General features: G+C 42.7%; 1 protein-coding gene across 1 annotated transcript in view; it reads right to left on the reverse strand.

Moving 5' to 3' along the window:
- Positions 1 to 15,283, reverse strand: part of LOC109322746 (aldehyde oxidase-like) — a 63,422-nt gene that overhangs the window by 43,436 nt on the left and 4,703 nt on the right. The window contains exons 2-9 of the mRNA XM_019553908.1: positions 13,734 to 13,791; positions 9,099 to 9,195; positions 8,645 to 8,753; positions 7,686 to 7,812; positions 6,809 to 6,870; positions 6,170 to 6,256; positions 2,682 to 2,762; positions 2,167 to 2,311 (exon numbers count right to left, since the gene is read on the reverse strand). Of these exons, the coding sequence (XP_019409453.1) occupies positions 2,167 to 2,311; positions 2,682 to 2,762; positions 6,170 to 6,256; positions 6,809 to 6,870; positions 7,686 to 7,812; positions 8,645 to 8,753; positions 9,099 to 9,195; positions 13,734 to 13,791 (766 nt within the window). The remainder of the gene's footprint in view (positions 1 to 2,166; positions 2,312 to 2,681; positions 2,763 to 6,169; positions 6,257 to 6,808; positions 6,871 to 7,685; positions 7,813 to 8,644; positions 8,754 to 9,098; positions 9,196 to 13,733; positions 13,792 to 15,283) is intronic.

Below are 15,283 nucleotides of genomic sequence, written 5' to 3' on the forward strand. Positions count from 1 at the left end.
GACCTAAGAATTCCTGGTCGAGCTCTTCTCCCTGGTTGGGAGGTCTATAGTAGACTCCCACCGTAAAGTCTCTATCCCCCGGACTGCCTTTTACTCTAACCCAGAGCACCTCAGAGTGCCCCCCCTCTACCCCCTTGCTAATTGACGAGGAAGTATATTCCTCCTTGGTTATGTTACCTATTGTTAGCCTATTGGGAATGTTCCCTTTGATAATTTTTTGCAAGATCTTTCCAGGGAATGAGGTCAAACTGATTGGAGTGTAGTTCCTTGGATCTTCCTTCCTCCCTTTCTTGAAGATAGGCCCCACATTGGCCCTCTTCCAATCTTTAGGTGCTTCGCCCGAAAGCCATGAGTTCTTGAATATCCTTGCCAGTGACCATACTATGATATCTGCCAGTTCCTTTAGCACTCTTGGATGCAGTCTATCCAAACCAGCTGATTTGTGGGGGTCCAGCCTCTCAAGATGTTCCTCACAAGACCTATGCCAATGGTGAGTGTATATTTACTCGTACCCTAGTCATCCTGCATCTTGTCAGGCAGGGTGGTCCCTTTGGGCTGGTGAAAGACCAATGTAAAGTAATCATTAAGTAGGTTGGCTTTTTCCTGGGTGGCGGTTGTCAGCTGCCCCATTTGGTTTAGCAGGGGCCCAATGATGCCCTTTTTTTCTTTTTTTTTTCTTTCTTTTTTTGACTTCCCACATATCTGAAGGACTTTTTACTGTCCTTGATTTGTGTAGCCAGATGGAGTTCAGTTACAGTTGTGGCTTTCCTAGTTCACTCCCTACAGGTGTGGACCAGTGCAGAATACTCCTCCTTAGTGGTGTTTCCTATCTTTCATTTTTTATAAGCTTCTATTTTTAGATGTAGGAGGTCCATGAGCTCCCTGTTGAGCCAAAGGGGTTGCTGAGCCCTTTTGCTACCTCTCCTATGGGCTGGGATGGACTTTCCCTGTGCTTTTTGGATTGCTTCCTTAAGGAGTGACCACTCATCTTGAACTACCCTCCCCGTCAAATCATGGTCTCTCAGGGCCTTCTGAGCTTATTAAAGTCAGCTTTCCTAAAGTCGGGGACTTCCATAATCGCTGACTTACTTGCTAGCTTTGCGATGGATAGTGAAAGTAATCAACTCATGGTCACTTAATACAAATGCTAGCATATAGTAAAGAGAAGCAAACAGACACTGTAGAGATTCTGTAGACTGTACGGAGGAACTGAAAGACTCCTCATTTCTTGTCCTTATACATGGATATGTAGGCCGCGTCCAGATGAGTGCGGCCTTGTGATATGAGGCACCACAAATACATTTGCAGCGCCACATACTACACTTTCACATGTTCTCTGCACTGCAAGGGAGCACTGCCCTGTATTTTTTTCCCCCACAGGTTTTTCTGACCCCTGTATATCCAGGGGTCAGAAAAACCTGTGGGGGAAAAAAAGCAAAGCAGTACATGCACAGGCAGTGCGTGCCACTCAAAAGCAGACCTGGGCTACCTGAAGCCACACTATGACTGCTGGCCAGGCTCCGTACAGCAGAATCTCCACTGTTGCAGCCTCAGGAGGCCCCCAGGACCTCAGGTAAGTTTGCTGGGGCCAGCACAGTGCTGACCCCAGCCTCTCCTACCCTACCCAGGATAACTTGCCATGCACCAAAGCACGTGTGGCATAGGTGCTCCCCCGAAGCTGCTGCTACATGTCCCTAGGGAGCCAAATGTCCATGCTTATGTCAACATGGCTGTAGAGCTTAAGTTGTGGCCCCAGCCAGCACTATTGTCCAAAAGGAACTGATGATAACACAAAGAGAATGCCTGCATTTCAAGAATGGAATTCACAGTTACGCAAAGACTGGGGTTTTTTTTGGTTGGTTGGCTGGTTTTTTTTTTACAAAAAATTGTTTTGTGATAACCCTCCCCACAACATCTCTTATGTGTCATGTTTTTTAATAAAAATACATATAATTCTACTCCGTCCTTTGATCTGACACCAGATAGTCCAATTTTATAAGGAAGTTAAAAGTTAGTGTAAAAGTGCTAATAGTCAATATAATTTCAAGAAATAAAATCAGTACCTCACAGTACTTTTATTTTAGTCCTGGGCACCAGATTAAACCTTAGATTTTCTACATCCATATGACCACTTCTTGTAGGGAAAGGAGATCCAATTTTACATACCGACACTGGTGTTTCCTACAACAAGAGGTGCTTTTGGATACTTGGCTTTCAGCTCTAGTAGCTCTTTTAAACTAACAGGAGAAATCCATGTAGTTCTTTCCCCATGGAAAACCAGAGTTCTTTTTTGCTGGTCTTTCACCATTAGCTGTAGAGGAAGGAATAATGATTTAGTACTTGTTCCGAGAGAAAATATCCAGGTATTAAACCATTCATTTAGCAAAGTAACAGAACAGGTGTAAAGAAACAAGATAACAGGCTTCTGCAAACAGAAGGGTCAAGTTCTGCCATCTGATACATATACAAATATGCAGATATAAAACAGTGGAACCGTCTGAGGTCATACTCCTCAGCATTTAGGTTTTCAGTTTTGTTAATCTTACAATTAGGAGATGCAAAGAGGTGTCTTCTAATACATAAGAGAGTTCTCTGAAATATTTAGAGTGCAAAGCACAAACCTTATTCTTTTATTCAAGAACATGGTCCTTCCTTCACTAGTTAATTAAGCTTGATCTTACCAGTAGCTTAGGTGGAAATATTAATTCCTGAGTTGAGTCCCAGGGCTGGAATTCATCTGTAGCAAACAATTTTGTGCAAATCTAAAGGGAAAAATATTTTCACTGATTAAGAGATTGAAAGAAAAATAAACTTTTCAGTTAGATAGGAAGAACATAATCACAATGTCAGGGATTTACATCAGATTTGAACAGAAATGGTCGTATTCTTACAAGATTATTACCCAATGCTGTCCACAATCTATATCAGTAGTTCCCAAACTTTTTTTGCTGTGGCCCACTCCTGGGAGCAGACTGTGGTGGCAGACCGTGGGTGGGGGCATGGGAACTCCCGGCACGCGGCGCAGCTTGTCCTTTGCATGCAGCACTGCTGGCACTGCCCCTGCAACCTTCATTTGGGTCGCGACCCAAGGTTGGGAACCGCTGATCTATATAATGCTCACACTGGATTATTATACTTGATTTCTATTGTGTTTTATAACAATGAAAAAAATAACCCAACATGTATAGAGCTAGATATAGGCTGAAGTAGCCAGAAAAAACAAAACAACTTTCTCTGCAATTTTTTTCTTGTCTCACAAATCCTTAAATGACCTAGAGCTGGTTCTAGAACAGTGTTGCTGGTTGGGCTGGATGAGAAGTGCCCAATCCCTCTGCAGGCTGGATTTGGTAGGACCCAATCTGGACGTGCAGAGGGAGGCAGCCTGGCCCTGATCAAGCCTTGCAGTGGAAGGGGGCTTGGGCCAGCTCTAATCTAGCCCCGTGGGAGGGCGAGTGGCTGTGACCTGGCCCTGAGCCAGCCCTGCAGGGGGATGGGGTGTAGCCTGTCCCCAACCTGGCCTGGCCTGGAAGGGGGCATGGCCTAGCCCCATGGGGATGGAGGGGAAAAGGGGCTATGGCTCAGCCCTGTGGGAGGAAGGGGGCATGTCCCAGCCCCAACCTGGCCAAGTGGAAGGAAGGGGCAGTGTCCCAGCCCTATGGGGGAGGCCCAACCCTGTTGGGGGAGAAGGGGCTACAGCCCAGCCCCAACCAGGTAGCCTGGAGGGAAGGGCCCACCTGAGACCCATCCAGCAGAGCTTGCAATTTTGGTGGTGGGAAGAGGTGGCAGTACTGCCATTGCTCCTTCTCTGCTAAATTTCCCAACCTATGGGGAACCTTGCGGGCCAGTTCCAAGGCTGATATATGGCCTGATATATGGCCTGTGCGCCGGAGGTTATGAGCACCCCTGTTCTAGGTCATCTGACTTCCTTTAGATAGCTAGGCAAAATCAGAGCGAATGAGCCAACCCTGTGCTTTGTTTCCAGCTCACAGAAACAGCCTTTCAGAATTACTTGCAGTTAGGTATATCTTACAGTAACTTGGCCTAAGACATGATCAAGCCGCTCTAAGACACATGAGAGACTGAACTCACGTCTAATACGACCTAGATGTGAGCAGTGTTCCCTCAAAGGAGTAGCAGTCCATGAGTGCGCTGCTTCGGTCCGTGAGTGTGCCCCTTCAGTGCGGCATGGGACACTTACCAAAGGTAAGCTGCTCACTCCCTCACCCAGGACAGGCAGTGGGGGCTGGTGAGGGCTCCGCTGGCTCCGGGGAACTGCTCCACTCCCCTGCATCGCCTCGGGGAGCAAGGAGGCACATGGTGTCAGGGCTGGGGAGTGGAGCAGTTCCCTGGAGCCGGTGGATCCTGTGGAGTAATTCCCCGGAGCTGGCAGAGCCTCACTCAGGGCAGGCAGCGGATCCTCCCCAAGGTGAGGCAAGGCAGGGATGGAGGCTGGGGCTGGGGGCTGGTGTGGCCTCTGCTGGCTCTGGGGAACTGCTCCGCAGGCTCCGCCAGCTCTGGGGAAGTGCTCCACTCCCCAGGCCTGATGCCACGTGCCTTTTCACTCCCCGAAGCAATGTGGGGGAGTGGAGCCCATGCCAGGCTTCAGCCCCTGTCCCTGCCTTGCCTCTGCCTCACCTTGTGGAGGAGCTTACCTTCAGTAAGTGCCCCACACTGCAGCCCAGCTCCTCTCCCAGCGGCTATGTGGCCTTTAAAAGTTTGTGCGCAGCAAGACTTTTACTTGTGCGGCCACAAAGATGACATGCAGCAGCCATTTTTTTGCCCCAGCACCAGATCAGATCACCCCTAAATACCAGCTCAGATTCATCACTTCTTTTATAAATTCTAAGATAATTTACACCATTCACTTAATAGACTTTTACTTTCCAAATCTTAATTAAAGTGAAGTTCACTTCTGTGCAAGGCGCTTTGCCCCACTTAAATGAAAAAATAAAGACAAAAATGCCTTTTCTGTTGTTTTGAATATTGCTTGTATAAACAAAACTAGTCAGTAAAAAACAGGGTTTTTTAAAACTAATGGTTACCTTTTAATAGGAAGTATGCGATACAGTTAAACTTTTATGGCCCCTATGTAGTGGGATGAAATTTTCCATAAATAACTACATCACCTATGGAAGCGGCCCATGAAATTATTACAGGCATTATCTGTTACACAATATTGATTCAACATGAGGGTTTTGGTCATTTCAGAAAAAACGTTTCTCAAAAAAATCACCCATGATTTTGAATCAAGCCATGATTTTGCTTTTTGTCAGAAGACAGACTTTTTTTTAAGTATAAGGTTGATATGTGGAAATAAAAAGGCTGCTGAAAGTATGGAAGATCCACCCTTTCAGGTATAAGAAAATTTACAGCTAAGTACAACATTGGCATTAAGCAGATGCAAGTAAAAGGAGGAGATCCTCAGTAATATTTAGTGGAATCCTTCTGTTGCCTCTTAACATTATTGGCACAAAGAGACAGATTGCTAAAATTTGTAAAATTGTGGCAAGTCAAAACAAGAACCCCCACAAAACACAAAGCTTTATCTTACAATACTTTAAAAAGGTGCTCACAATTCTTGTCAATCCTTAGTATCTTTAAAAATATATTTTTAAGTTCCGTGATGTAGTGATCACCATGAAAATCTTATCTTCTCCCTATTTATCATTATGATATACCCATAGTAAGTATAAGGTAACCACAGAAAATGCTACCAGTACCCCTTCAGTCAGATTTATTATTTGAAACTGGCAATTATAAATATATTGGTGGGGCCACTGAATGAACCCATATGTACACTCTTGAGAAATTATTTGTTTTGATCTACTTTAAACCGCATTCTCAGAGGGTGTTTTCTCCTGCTCCTTTATGAAATCCTAAATGATATATGGTAAGTCTTCAGGATTTCTTTTGGCATGTTTTCTCAATAAGGTCCTGAATTTGTAAACAAATCCACTAGGCTTAGGCAGACTCTGCACTAGCACACCTTTTTGGTTGTTCAACTAAGCTGTTGTACAGCGTCTCACATTACATGGCAATTTTGGATTCATTGCAGTTGCCTCTGCGAGATTCCTACTTCTTCACACTTTACAAATAAAGAACAATTAATAATTCATGTAGTATAAATGTAAAAATTGAATTGAAGACAAATGGAACAAATATGACATACTTCTTTACCCTTCCCAGGAAGCAGTAGGTTTTCTTTTAGGTCCAAGCAACATTTTTCATTCTCTCTGATTTTACAGCAGTCCAAGTCCTAAAGAAGTAATTAACATTTAATACAGCAAGACACTTCTGCTAACAAACCTTAAATGAATCAGCAAGTATTCATGTTTTCAGCTAGTGTCCTATTTTGCTCTAACCTAACTGTATAAAGGAACTCCTACTATTTAATATTTCACATGCAAAGATATACAGTTAAATACCAATCTCTCAAAGTGAGCGAATTCCAAAGCTAACACTGCCAAATTTCACACACTATATATTTTAACAATCAATATATTAGCATCAGTTACACAAAAACTCATATTTAGTTATCAAAAAGTCAGCTTCAAGTAGAGTGTAAGAATGGAAAAAGGTAAATGTTTTAAAGATTATAAAGCCTGGGAGTTGTAACTTACACTATATTGAAATATGGACAGTAGTGGGTGTGATTGACCATCCACTAGTGACAATACAAGAAATGTTACTAATATTTAAAGTCTGTCATATGAAAATAAAGGGCAACATATAGCATATCCAAAATAAAGGTTCATAGAAACATAGTTGTGTGATTAAGAACAAATCCACTGAACTTACTTCTACTTACTTTACAAAAAGTCTTACACGCATCAATTATTGGCCTGTAGCCAGTGCAACGGCATAAATTTCCTGATATAAGAACAAACAATTAAGAGAGTTCAATTAATATATTTTCCATATTAAAATAACAGGATGCATAAAAATTTAGCAAAACCCAAAGCACAGAAGTTGCAGCTTTACAGCGTGTTCAAAACTTCACTAGAGTGTATAATACTGCCCTCCCCCTCCAATGATCAATAGTTGGATCTGAAGTCAGGAACTCCTGTCATGTTTGCCCTACAACATTTGTCAGGTACGTCAAGCTGTGGAAGGGTCCTCCATCTGAACAGAATAATCAGAATGGGGAACAGGAGACAAGGAAGGAAGCAGCCATAAAAGATATGTCTGTCTTGATAGAGAGGGGACTCTCTTTTAAAGCTCAGAAGTCCCAGGAACTATGAACCATTCCAAAAAGAGAGAGAGAAGCAGGGCGTCCAAGTGAGAAGAAACTTCTTCAACCACCTGGTAACTGATGAATTTGAAAATCCAGAGAGGTCCCTTCCAATCAGTGTTTACACACTGGTCCTCTAAGGAAACATCTAGGAATAGGCAAGAGTATAGGCATTTTAAGGTCCCTCTGGAACCAATCACAACATAAGCTTAATTAATATGTTGACCTTTTACTGATCACTTGGATTATCATTTTAATCAGAAGGCTTTCCTCCAACTCTGCTCAGAAGTGCATCTAGAGTCTACCTCCTGCTGTCGGCACTTAGCTCTCTTCCTGTGTGACTTTCTTTATATTTTCTTTGACATGACTGCATCTACTGTATTAAATAAACTATTAATCTTTTAAATTCACATTGTAATGCTTGCTGTCACATGTTACTTTAATAAGAACTTACCAGCCAGTGCTTCAGATATCTGCTCCATAGTGGGTTCAGGGTGATTTCTCAGTAATGCATATATGGACATAACCATTCCAGGGGTGCAGAAACCACACTGAGAGCCATGGCATTTGGCAATCCTTTCCTAAAACAAGGTAAGATAGGCCCTGGTTTCACAGTGCAGCAATACTGAATTTTTGCGGGGTACTTTCAGAAGCAGGCTTATTTATGTTTTGACACAGGTACTGAGAGCATTGTCTACTCATTAACACACAAAGCGCCTAATGCAGTTTTATTTTTTACAAGAAAACACTTCAAGAGCAGCATGCTTGGAAGCATTCTAAAACACCAGAGATAAAGTGGGGTGTACTGGTGATGAACACTGACTTCAATCTTGATTGTAGACTACACACGCAAACAGGACGTGCTTTGCCCAGAAACCTCTGAAAGTAAAACATGAGAGCTGTTCTACCATACACAATGGGTCTTGAACCAAGGGCTATCTGAGCAGGGCCAATAATCAGGTGATTTCATAGATTTCATAGACATTAGGGCTGGAAGGGACCTCGGGAGATCATCGAGTCCAGCCCCCTGCCCAAAGGGGTCATAGGATCCCAGCAAGATAAGCATCCAATTTACTCTTGAATTGATTGTTTGCCCTGAGGGCCCCAAGACTGTCTGAGAAGGTCCAGTCCCTGGATCGCCCTAAATCTCGAATCAGGACTGTTCACAGAGACTGCGGCACCCAGCTTTGAACTTGTCAGAGAGAGTAAGGGGAGCCCAAGATAATAATCCCAGGCTCCCCCTGTACTGGCAAATAGTAGCAGTGGAATAGGGATCTGATCCCCAGTCCCAAAATTTTGTCTCCTGCCATGCGTATGTGGAATTACAGGAGGCATGATTGTTGGGATCAGGGATCAGATCCCATCACATCATTAAATGAACATGTGCCAGGGCACAGCAAGACACATACTTACCTGAACTGGGTGAATTCTTGATTTTATGCTTCCAATACCTTCCACAGTGGTAACAGCAGCACCATACAGACAACAGATGGGAATCAGGCAAGCATTGGCAGAATAATGTCTTCAGAATGTAAAGGAGAATCAGAGACATTAATATAGGATGGGCGATAGTTTTCTATGACAAAGCTTGTTACGATACAGTGTCCATACAAAAATTACACTCTGTATTCCCAACAATTTGATGTATTTTTAAATATTTTTACTTAAAAATTCTACGTCACCATAAAATACAGTCAACAATCATTTAGCCCTATATCAGCAATGTCTAATCAATGATTCTAGGGAACATCACCAAACATGAATATGAGCATAGTTCATTGTTGTAAGAACTGCTTTCCTTTACAAAGTTAAAAATCTTGATTTAATTACATCAATTTATGATTTTTTTAAAATGCATAAAGGATACCGTATCTTCTTGGAAATTGGCTCGTATGTTGATATCATCACAGTGCAAGCTCCACAGCTACCTGTCCCACAGCCATATTTTGTTCCTGTAAGATGGACTGAAAAAACTACAGATAAGGAAGAAGGAACCACGTGTTCTTGTTTAATACAATTTTGTTCAGTTTGCCCAGATGTGTAAAGACAGACTGGAGTCTCTTACTTGGATCAAATTGGCTTTGAATTGAGTGACCAAAACAAAGATTAGATATTGACTGAATGAGAATAGAAATTTCTCTCTAAAGCTAAATGATTTTATAGCAAACAAAATGACAGCAGTTGGCATGCTGTCAACATTGTTTTTCCCAGTGGCAGGGTAGAACTAACTTGGATGCTCAAAGGTTTTCTTCAGTTGCTAGGCATTAAGGGCAAGTGTTTATATTTTCCTAAATTAAGGTAGTTATTTTGTAGGGACAGTGCATAGGCTTAGAACTGCTCACACAAATAACACAAAGCCTGTAATATAAATGCAATATGTAGGACCCATTTTGTAGACTGTAAATAAGCCATAAATTCTGCAGCACTGAGTTTTGTTCAAAGTTTGGCAGTATCATCTATTTAAAGTTATTTGCTCTGAGGGATGGAGAAAATTATTATTCAGATGTCCTGAATTTAATTAAAAAGGACTTAGGTAATGCTGCTTACTACTTGCTCAGCTCACATGGAGTAGTTTCAAGGATCTGAGCCAGGGGAGATCAAATAGCATTTAACAATGGAACAAGAAAAAAAAAAAATCAATGAACAAGAATTATATTAATAAAACAACGAAAGAAGATCTATGAATTACAGTTATTTAGAGAGTGTGAGTTTGTAGTACAGAAGCAAACACACTCCTTTATGCTAATAATCATTAACTCATTAATTCATGTATGCTAATAATTGAATACTCGTTAGCAGTTAGCTCAACAAGACTGGTAGCTGTAGTACTCTGTGTGTTCTGCAATTAAGTGAAGATACTAATGTACTGGTGTTACAAAAAGCAAGTCAAGAACCCAAAGTTGTTACAAATCCTATCACTCTGAAGGGAAGTGTCACCTAAGTTGAAGTGTAAGTATTGTTTATATGTTTTAGGTTGTAGCTGATCAGTTCATTTCTCTTAAATAAAATATTTTATAAGTGCAGCATGTTTTTAATGGCTGAGACATAAGGCTAGAGAACAGCTCCTTCACTCCAATCCTTTTTCCTTAGAGAAAAAGGGATTCAGTTTAATAAAGATAAACCCTAAACTAAAACCAGCCCACTGATCTCGAGCTGTTCCCTGTTAAAGGGTATATCACAGACGTTCGTTTATCCACTTGATAGATCAGAATCCTAGCACTACTAGGCCCCACTACAGAAAGGATGTGAACACGTTGGAGAGTCTAGAGGAGGGCAGTGAAAATAGTTAGGGGGCTGAGGCACATGATTTATGAGGAGAGGCTGAGAGAGAAGACCGAGGGGGGGTTTGATAATAGCTTTCACACTAGGAAGGTGGTGAAGTACTGGAACGGTTTACCCAGAGAGGTAGTGGAACCTGCATCCTTGGAGGTTTTTAAAGCCTGGCTCAACAAAGTCTGGGCTGGAATGATCTAGTTGGGGATGGTCCTTCTTTGACTGGATTGGGGGTTGGATTAGATGACTTCCCGAGGTCCCTTCCAACCCTAAACTTCTATGATTCTAACTCCAATTTGACTGTAACTACTAATGTATCTATATAGCCACTCCTCCTGCCATGGTGTCCTTTTCTGAAAGAATGTACTGCTTGGCCCATTATTACATAGTGGGTATATCTGCATGGCAGAGAGACCTGGGGGTCAGTCTGCCAGCCCAGGGCTGCTCTGACTAGGATCAATTTGCTGCAGAGGAGCCAGCAGCTGACATCAGTTCTCTATGTGATCTTGATTCTTATAAACTACATATTACTTGCTGCAGTGAAGCACCCTCATGCTCCAGCCATCCATGTCAGCATCTACACGTGGGCTGCTGACAAAAAATTGACAAATACTACCTTGCTGTGGAGTTTATTAGTTTCCTCAGTCCTAATAGGGATGCAGGTGTAGATGCTGAGACATTGACTGTAGAGCTAATTAGTCAGCTCCGCAGTAAACATTAGGGCTGTGTGAAGCTTCAGGTGCAGATTCGATTTGGAGGAGATTTGGCCCGATTCTGTGGCACTCACTGGATGCTACAGTGGCCGTCAGGGCTTCTGGGAGCTCGTGGCAGAGCCCCCCATGCAGCGTGGGGCAGTGAGGGGCAGCAGGGATCATCCCCACCCCACCTGGCAGCAGTTGGCGAGTCAGGGCTTTTTTGTTATTTTTAAAGAGCCAGGAGCTGGGGTTGTGAGAGTGGGCAGGGGATGGGGACTTGTGACAGAGCCCTCAATGCAGTGTGGGGCCATGGGGGCAGTCGGGATTGCCCTCCCACCTGGAAGCAGCTGGTGAGTAGGGGCTTTTTTTTTAAAGAGCCAGGAGCTGGGGCCAGGCAGGGCAGCCAATGACGGGGATGGGAAAGCTGGCAGGGGATGGGGCCGATTCGGAGATTGGGCCATTCGGCAGCGGCCGAATCTCCAAATTCATTTGGGACAGCGATTCAAATTACCGAATCGAATCACTGCCCCTCAAATTGGCCGAATCCGGATCCAAACCAAACACCAGCCACTTCGTACAGGCATAGTAAATATCTCATGTAAGCATCTACATAAGATGTTTACTGCAGGGCTAATTAGTTTGCATCCTTATTGACTGTAGGACTTTATAGCATTTGTAGTTTTATTTTTAGCTCAGCACTGTGTAATTTCTACCTCCCTTGTCAATTGCCTCTTCCACAAATGTTGTATAAATAAATCAGGTATCCAGGCTGTAGCTGTATTGATCTAGAGGCAAAAGGAATTAGAACTCATGGTAGAGGTGATATCTTTTATTAGATCAACTAGATTTTTGAAAAACAAACAAACAAACAAACAAATCTTTAATGGCAAGCTTTCAGGCACAAACACCCTTCTTCAGACATGGGAGAAAAGACTATAAAAGTTCTCCTGGGTAGAAACGGAAGCTCATATTTCATGGAGTTGAAGGTATGGCAAAATCTCCTGTTTGGAACAGTTCATTTTATTTGCAGATTAGGTACAGAGAAAAGTTGAAATAGTCTGTTTACCACAAATTTCTTTGGTGGTAAGCAGGATGTATTTGTATTTCCTTCTGGTTATGGTATTTCATATTTCACAGTCACTCTTCTGGGCAGACATTTCTTACATGGTAAAGTGTTTCAGACTATTCCAACTTTTCTCTCAGCCTAATCTGCAAATAAAATGAACTGTTCCAAATAGGAGATTTTACCATACCTTCAACTCTCCTATGAAATATGAACTTTCATTTCTACCCAGGAGAACTTTTACAGTTTTTTCTCCTATATCTGAAGAAGGGTGCTTGTGCCTGAAAGCTTGCAATTAAAGATATTTTTTTTTTGCAAAAGATAAAGTTGGTCTAATACCTCTACCATGAATTCTGATTCCTATAAATAAATCTTCATCTGACTGATTTCAGAGGAACCCTGTCTGAATTCCACTTATCTGATAAAACAAAATATTTGAACCAGATCAAGGATTGGCCACATTTTTCAGTGTGGGGGCTGGAATGACACAGCTTGGGTCAGAGAGGTGTGGGTATTAGAACCATTGGCACTTCTACCTTCTGCTCAGTTGCAGTGTAGGTGGCAAAAGCCCCCCTTTGCTGGAGCCCATGCCAGCCGACAGAGCTCCTACTCCAGCAGAGTCCCAGGCAGCTGACTATGACTCAGCACAGAAACAGCTCTCCCTCCACCAAAACCCAAGGCAGCTGATTGTGGCCCAGCAAAAGAGAGGCCCCTGCTGCCAAATGGCACCAAAGCCACAGCTCCATATGCCAGATCCAAGGTTCCATGGGCAAGATATGGGTCATGGGCTGTCAGTTGCCAACCCCTGGATTACAGCACAGTTCCCCTTGTGTAAGTATTCATGTACACACACAAAACCTCCTCTTCCTTGAAGTACAAAATCAGCCCTTAGATGCAAACAAGTGCTTGTATGGATTCCAGCATACGCACCACTATATGCTTAAGAATAGAATTTGACCCAAAGAAAAGAAGTCTAAACAGCAGTAAAAATGACTATCATCAAATCACATGCTTGCCCCAAAATGCTGCCCTGTAAAGATACAAAGACAGTTCAAAAATAACACTGGAACTTTTTCACTTCTAAGAGGCAAAAAATTTAGTGTATTGAAACAGTACAAAGAAGCAATCAAGATCACATAGAAAACTGATGTTAGCTGCCTGTCCTATACTTTATGCAACTTTTTCACACATTTGAAAACAACTGTTTCCAAAGTCATTTGCTTGCAAGAATTTGGAATAGAGAAATAACAAGCTTGCACTCAGTATTAATTAAGAATTACTATGCTTATATTTGATCATATTGAAGGTATTTCTTAATCTTCTTTCTTCTTTAATGCTTCCCATCTTCTTTCTCCTATTCTCCACTTTTACCTTCTACTTCTTCCTCTCTTATTATTTATGCTTGTCTGAAGAAAAGCAATTTAATCTTCCATGGCTTCAGATAAGTTATATTGAACACAAAAAAGGATACGTCTTTTTCGTAAGTAAGACAGCAACATTATTTCAGGATCAGCATTCTTTTCTATTATCTGCAGCATAGAAAAGAAAAAGTATCACAGGATAGCTCACATCGGATTGTCAGAAAGATTTATATTTTGGGTGGGTCAAATTCAATTCACAAGTAACTGCTTTACAATGTATAAAAGATCAATGAATAGAATTGCATTCTGGAGAAACTTTGAGACCGTCCTTCACCATATATGATGTGAAAAATCTGAAAGATATTTATGGTCTTTGTAGGTAAGCTAGTTTGATTGCTGTAAGGAGCAATAAGAGCATACTCCCTAAAACTGGGAAAAATACTATTATTCTTCAACAACAGGGCTGCTGCTTCTTCTTTCATATGGCATCAGTATCAACTTCCAAAATTATGAGCTACTGTATTATTGCTCAACCTGTAAATTCCATCTGCCCCATCAGGGTATGTGTAGAGATTGCAGCTTTAATTAAATGCTGTGCTGTTTGTTGGATTCTGCGTTCACACAGGGAGCTATCCAAAGTGTTCATTTTGTGAAGTGTTGTTTTGAAGCATCTGTATCCAGATCTCAGTCTGTTCACACTTCTTTGTCAAAGTCATGACCAATGGGGGACTCATTTGGTGTTGGTATAAAATGCTAGGAATAGGAATGTAGGAATAAGTCCAACCTTTCCCAATGGTTGGTCCACTCCATTGCTGCCCATAGATTTGGTTCAACACCCCCAACCTCTTCCAAGAGCTTGGGGGCTTCATGTACAAATGGTTTATGACTTTTAAGCTGTGCCCATCTAAGCCAGAGCAATTGCTCCCAAGTGGCTCAGGGCTGGGTGATCCACACTCAGGCTTTATCTACCTCTGGCACTAGTGTCTGCCATGCGCCATTTCCTACAGGATGCTCCTGTTGCTCACCCACTACATCTTGTTCTTAAAAGAAGATGCAGGAGGCTCCCATATGACCTGGACTCATTAAGGGGTGCTCTGGATGGACTTCCCTTGGGGTTCCACCTTCCTTACACCCCTTCCAAGTGCCAAAACATTGGTCTCATGCGGCACAGTAGACAGTCTGGACTCCTCTGTGGTCCAGCGTGCTGTCTCAAACTGGTTGGGCCAGCCACGTATTTTAGGTGAGCTGACTGATCTGTGCAGCAGCCGTGGGTCCACTAGGGACTGGCAGGAGCTGTTTCACGATCGCACCCTGCCTAAGAAACCTGACTAATATGGATGAGTGGTCTTGCTCTCTGAAGCCACCCCCTTTGACTGGACAGGCCTTCAGGGCTAACCTTATTCTGTTCACCAGAGTCCCCAGGAGCTCCTGGCCTCTCAGCTCCAGTCAAGGTAGCAACAGTATGTGGCCCTAGCTTAAGCCCCAGGAGAAATCAATGGAACTTTAATGTAGAAAACAGGGAGAGAATGCCCTTCCTCCCACTCATGCATTCCTGTCAGGCACTGGGCTGTCGGATCCTTGGCCTTTCTCTGGGCCTTGCTCCAAGGCATTGTCTTCCCAAAAGGCTGTGCTCCCCTCTGGGTTGCCCCTGGCATCTCCA

Source organism: Crocodylus porosus, unplaced genomic scaffold, assembly GCF_001723895.1.
Source record: "Crocodylus porosus isolate Cpor-Errol unplaced genomic scaffold, CroPor_comp1, whole genome shotgun sequence".
NCBI classification, from domain to species: Eukaryota; Metazoa; Chordata; order Crocodylia; family Crocodylidae; genus Crocodylus; species Crocodylus porosus.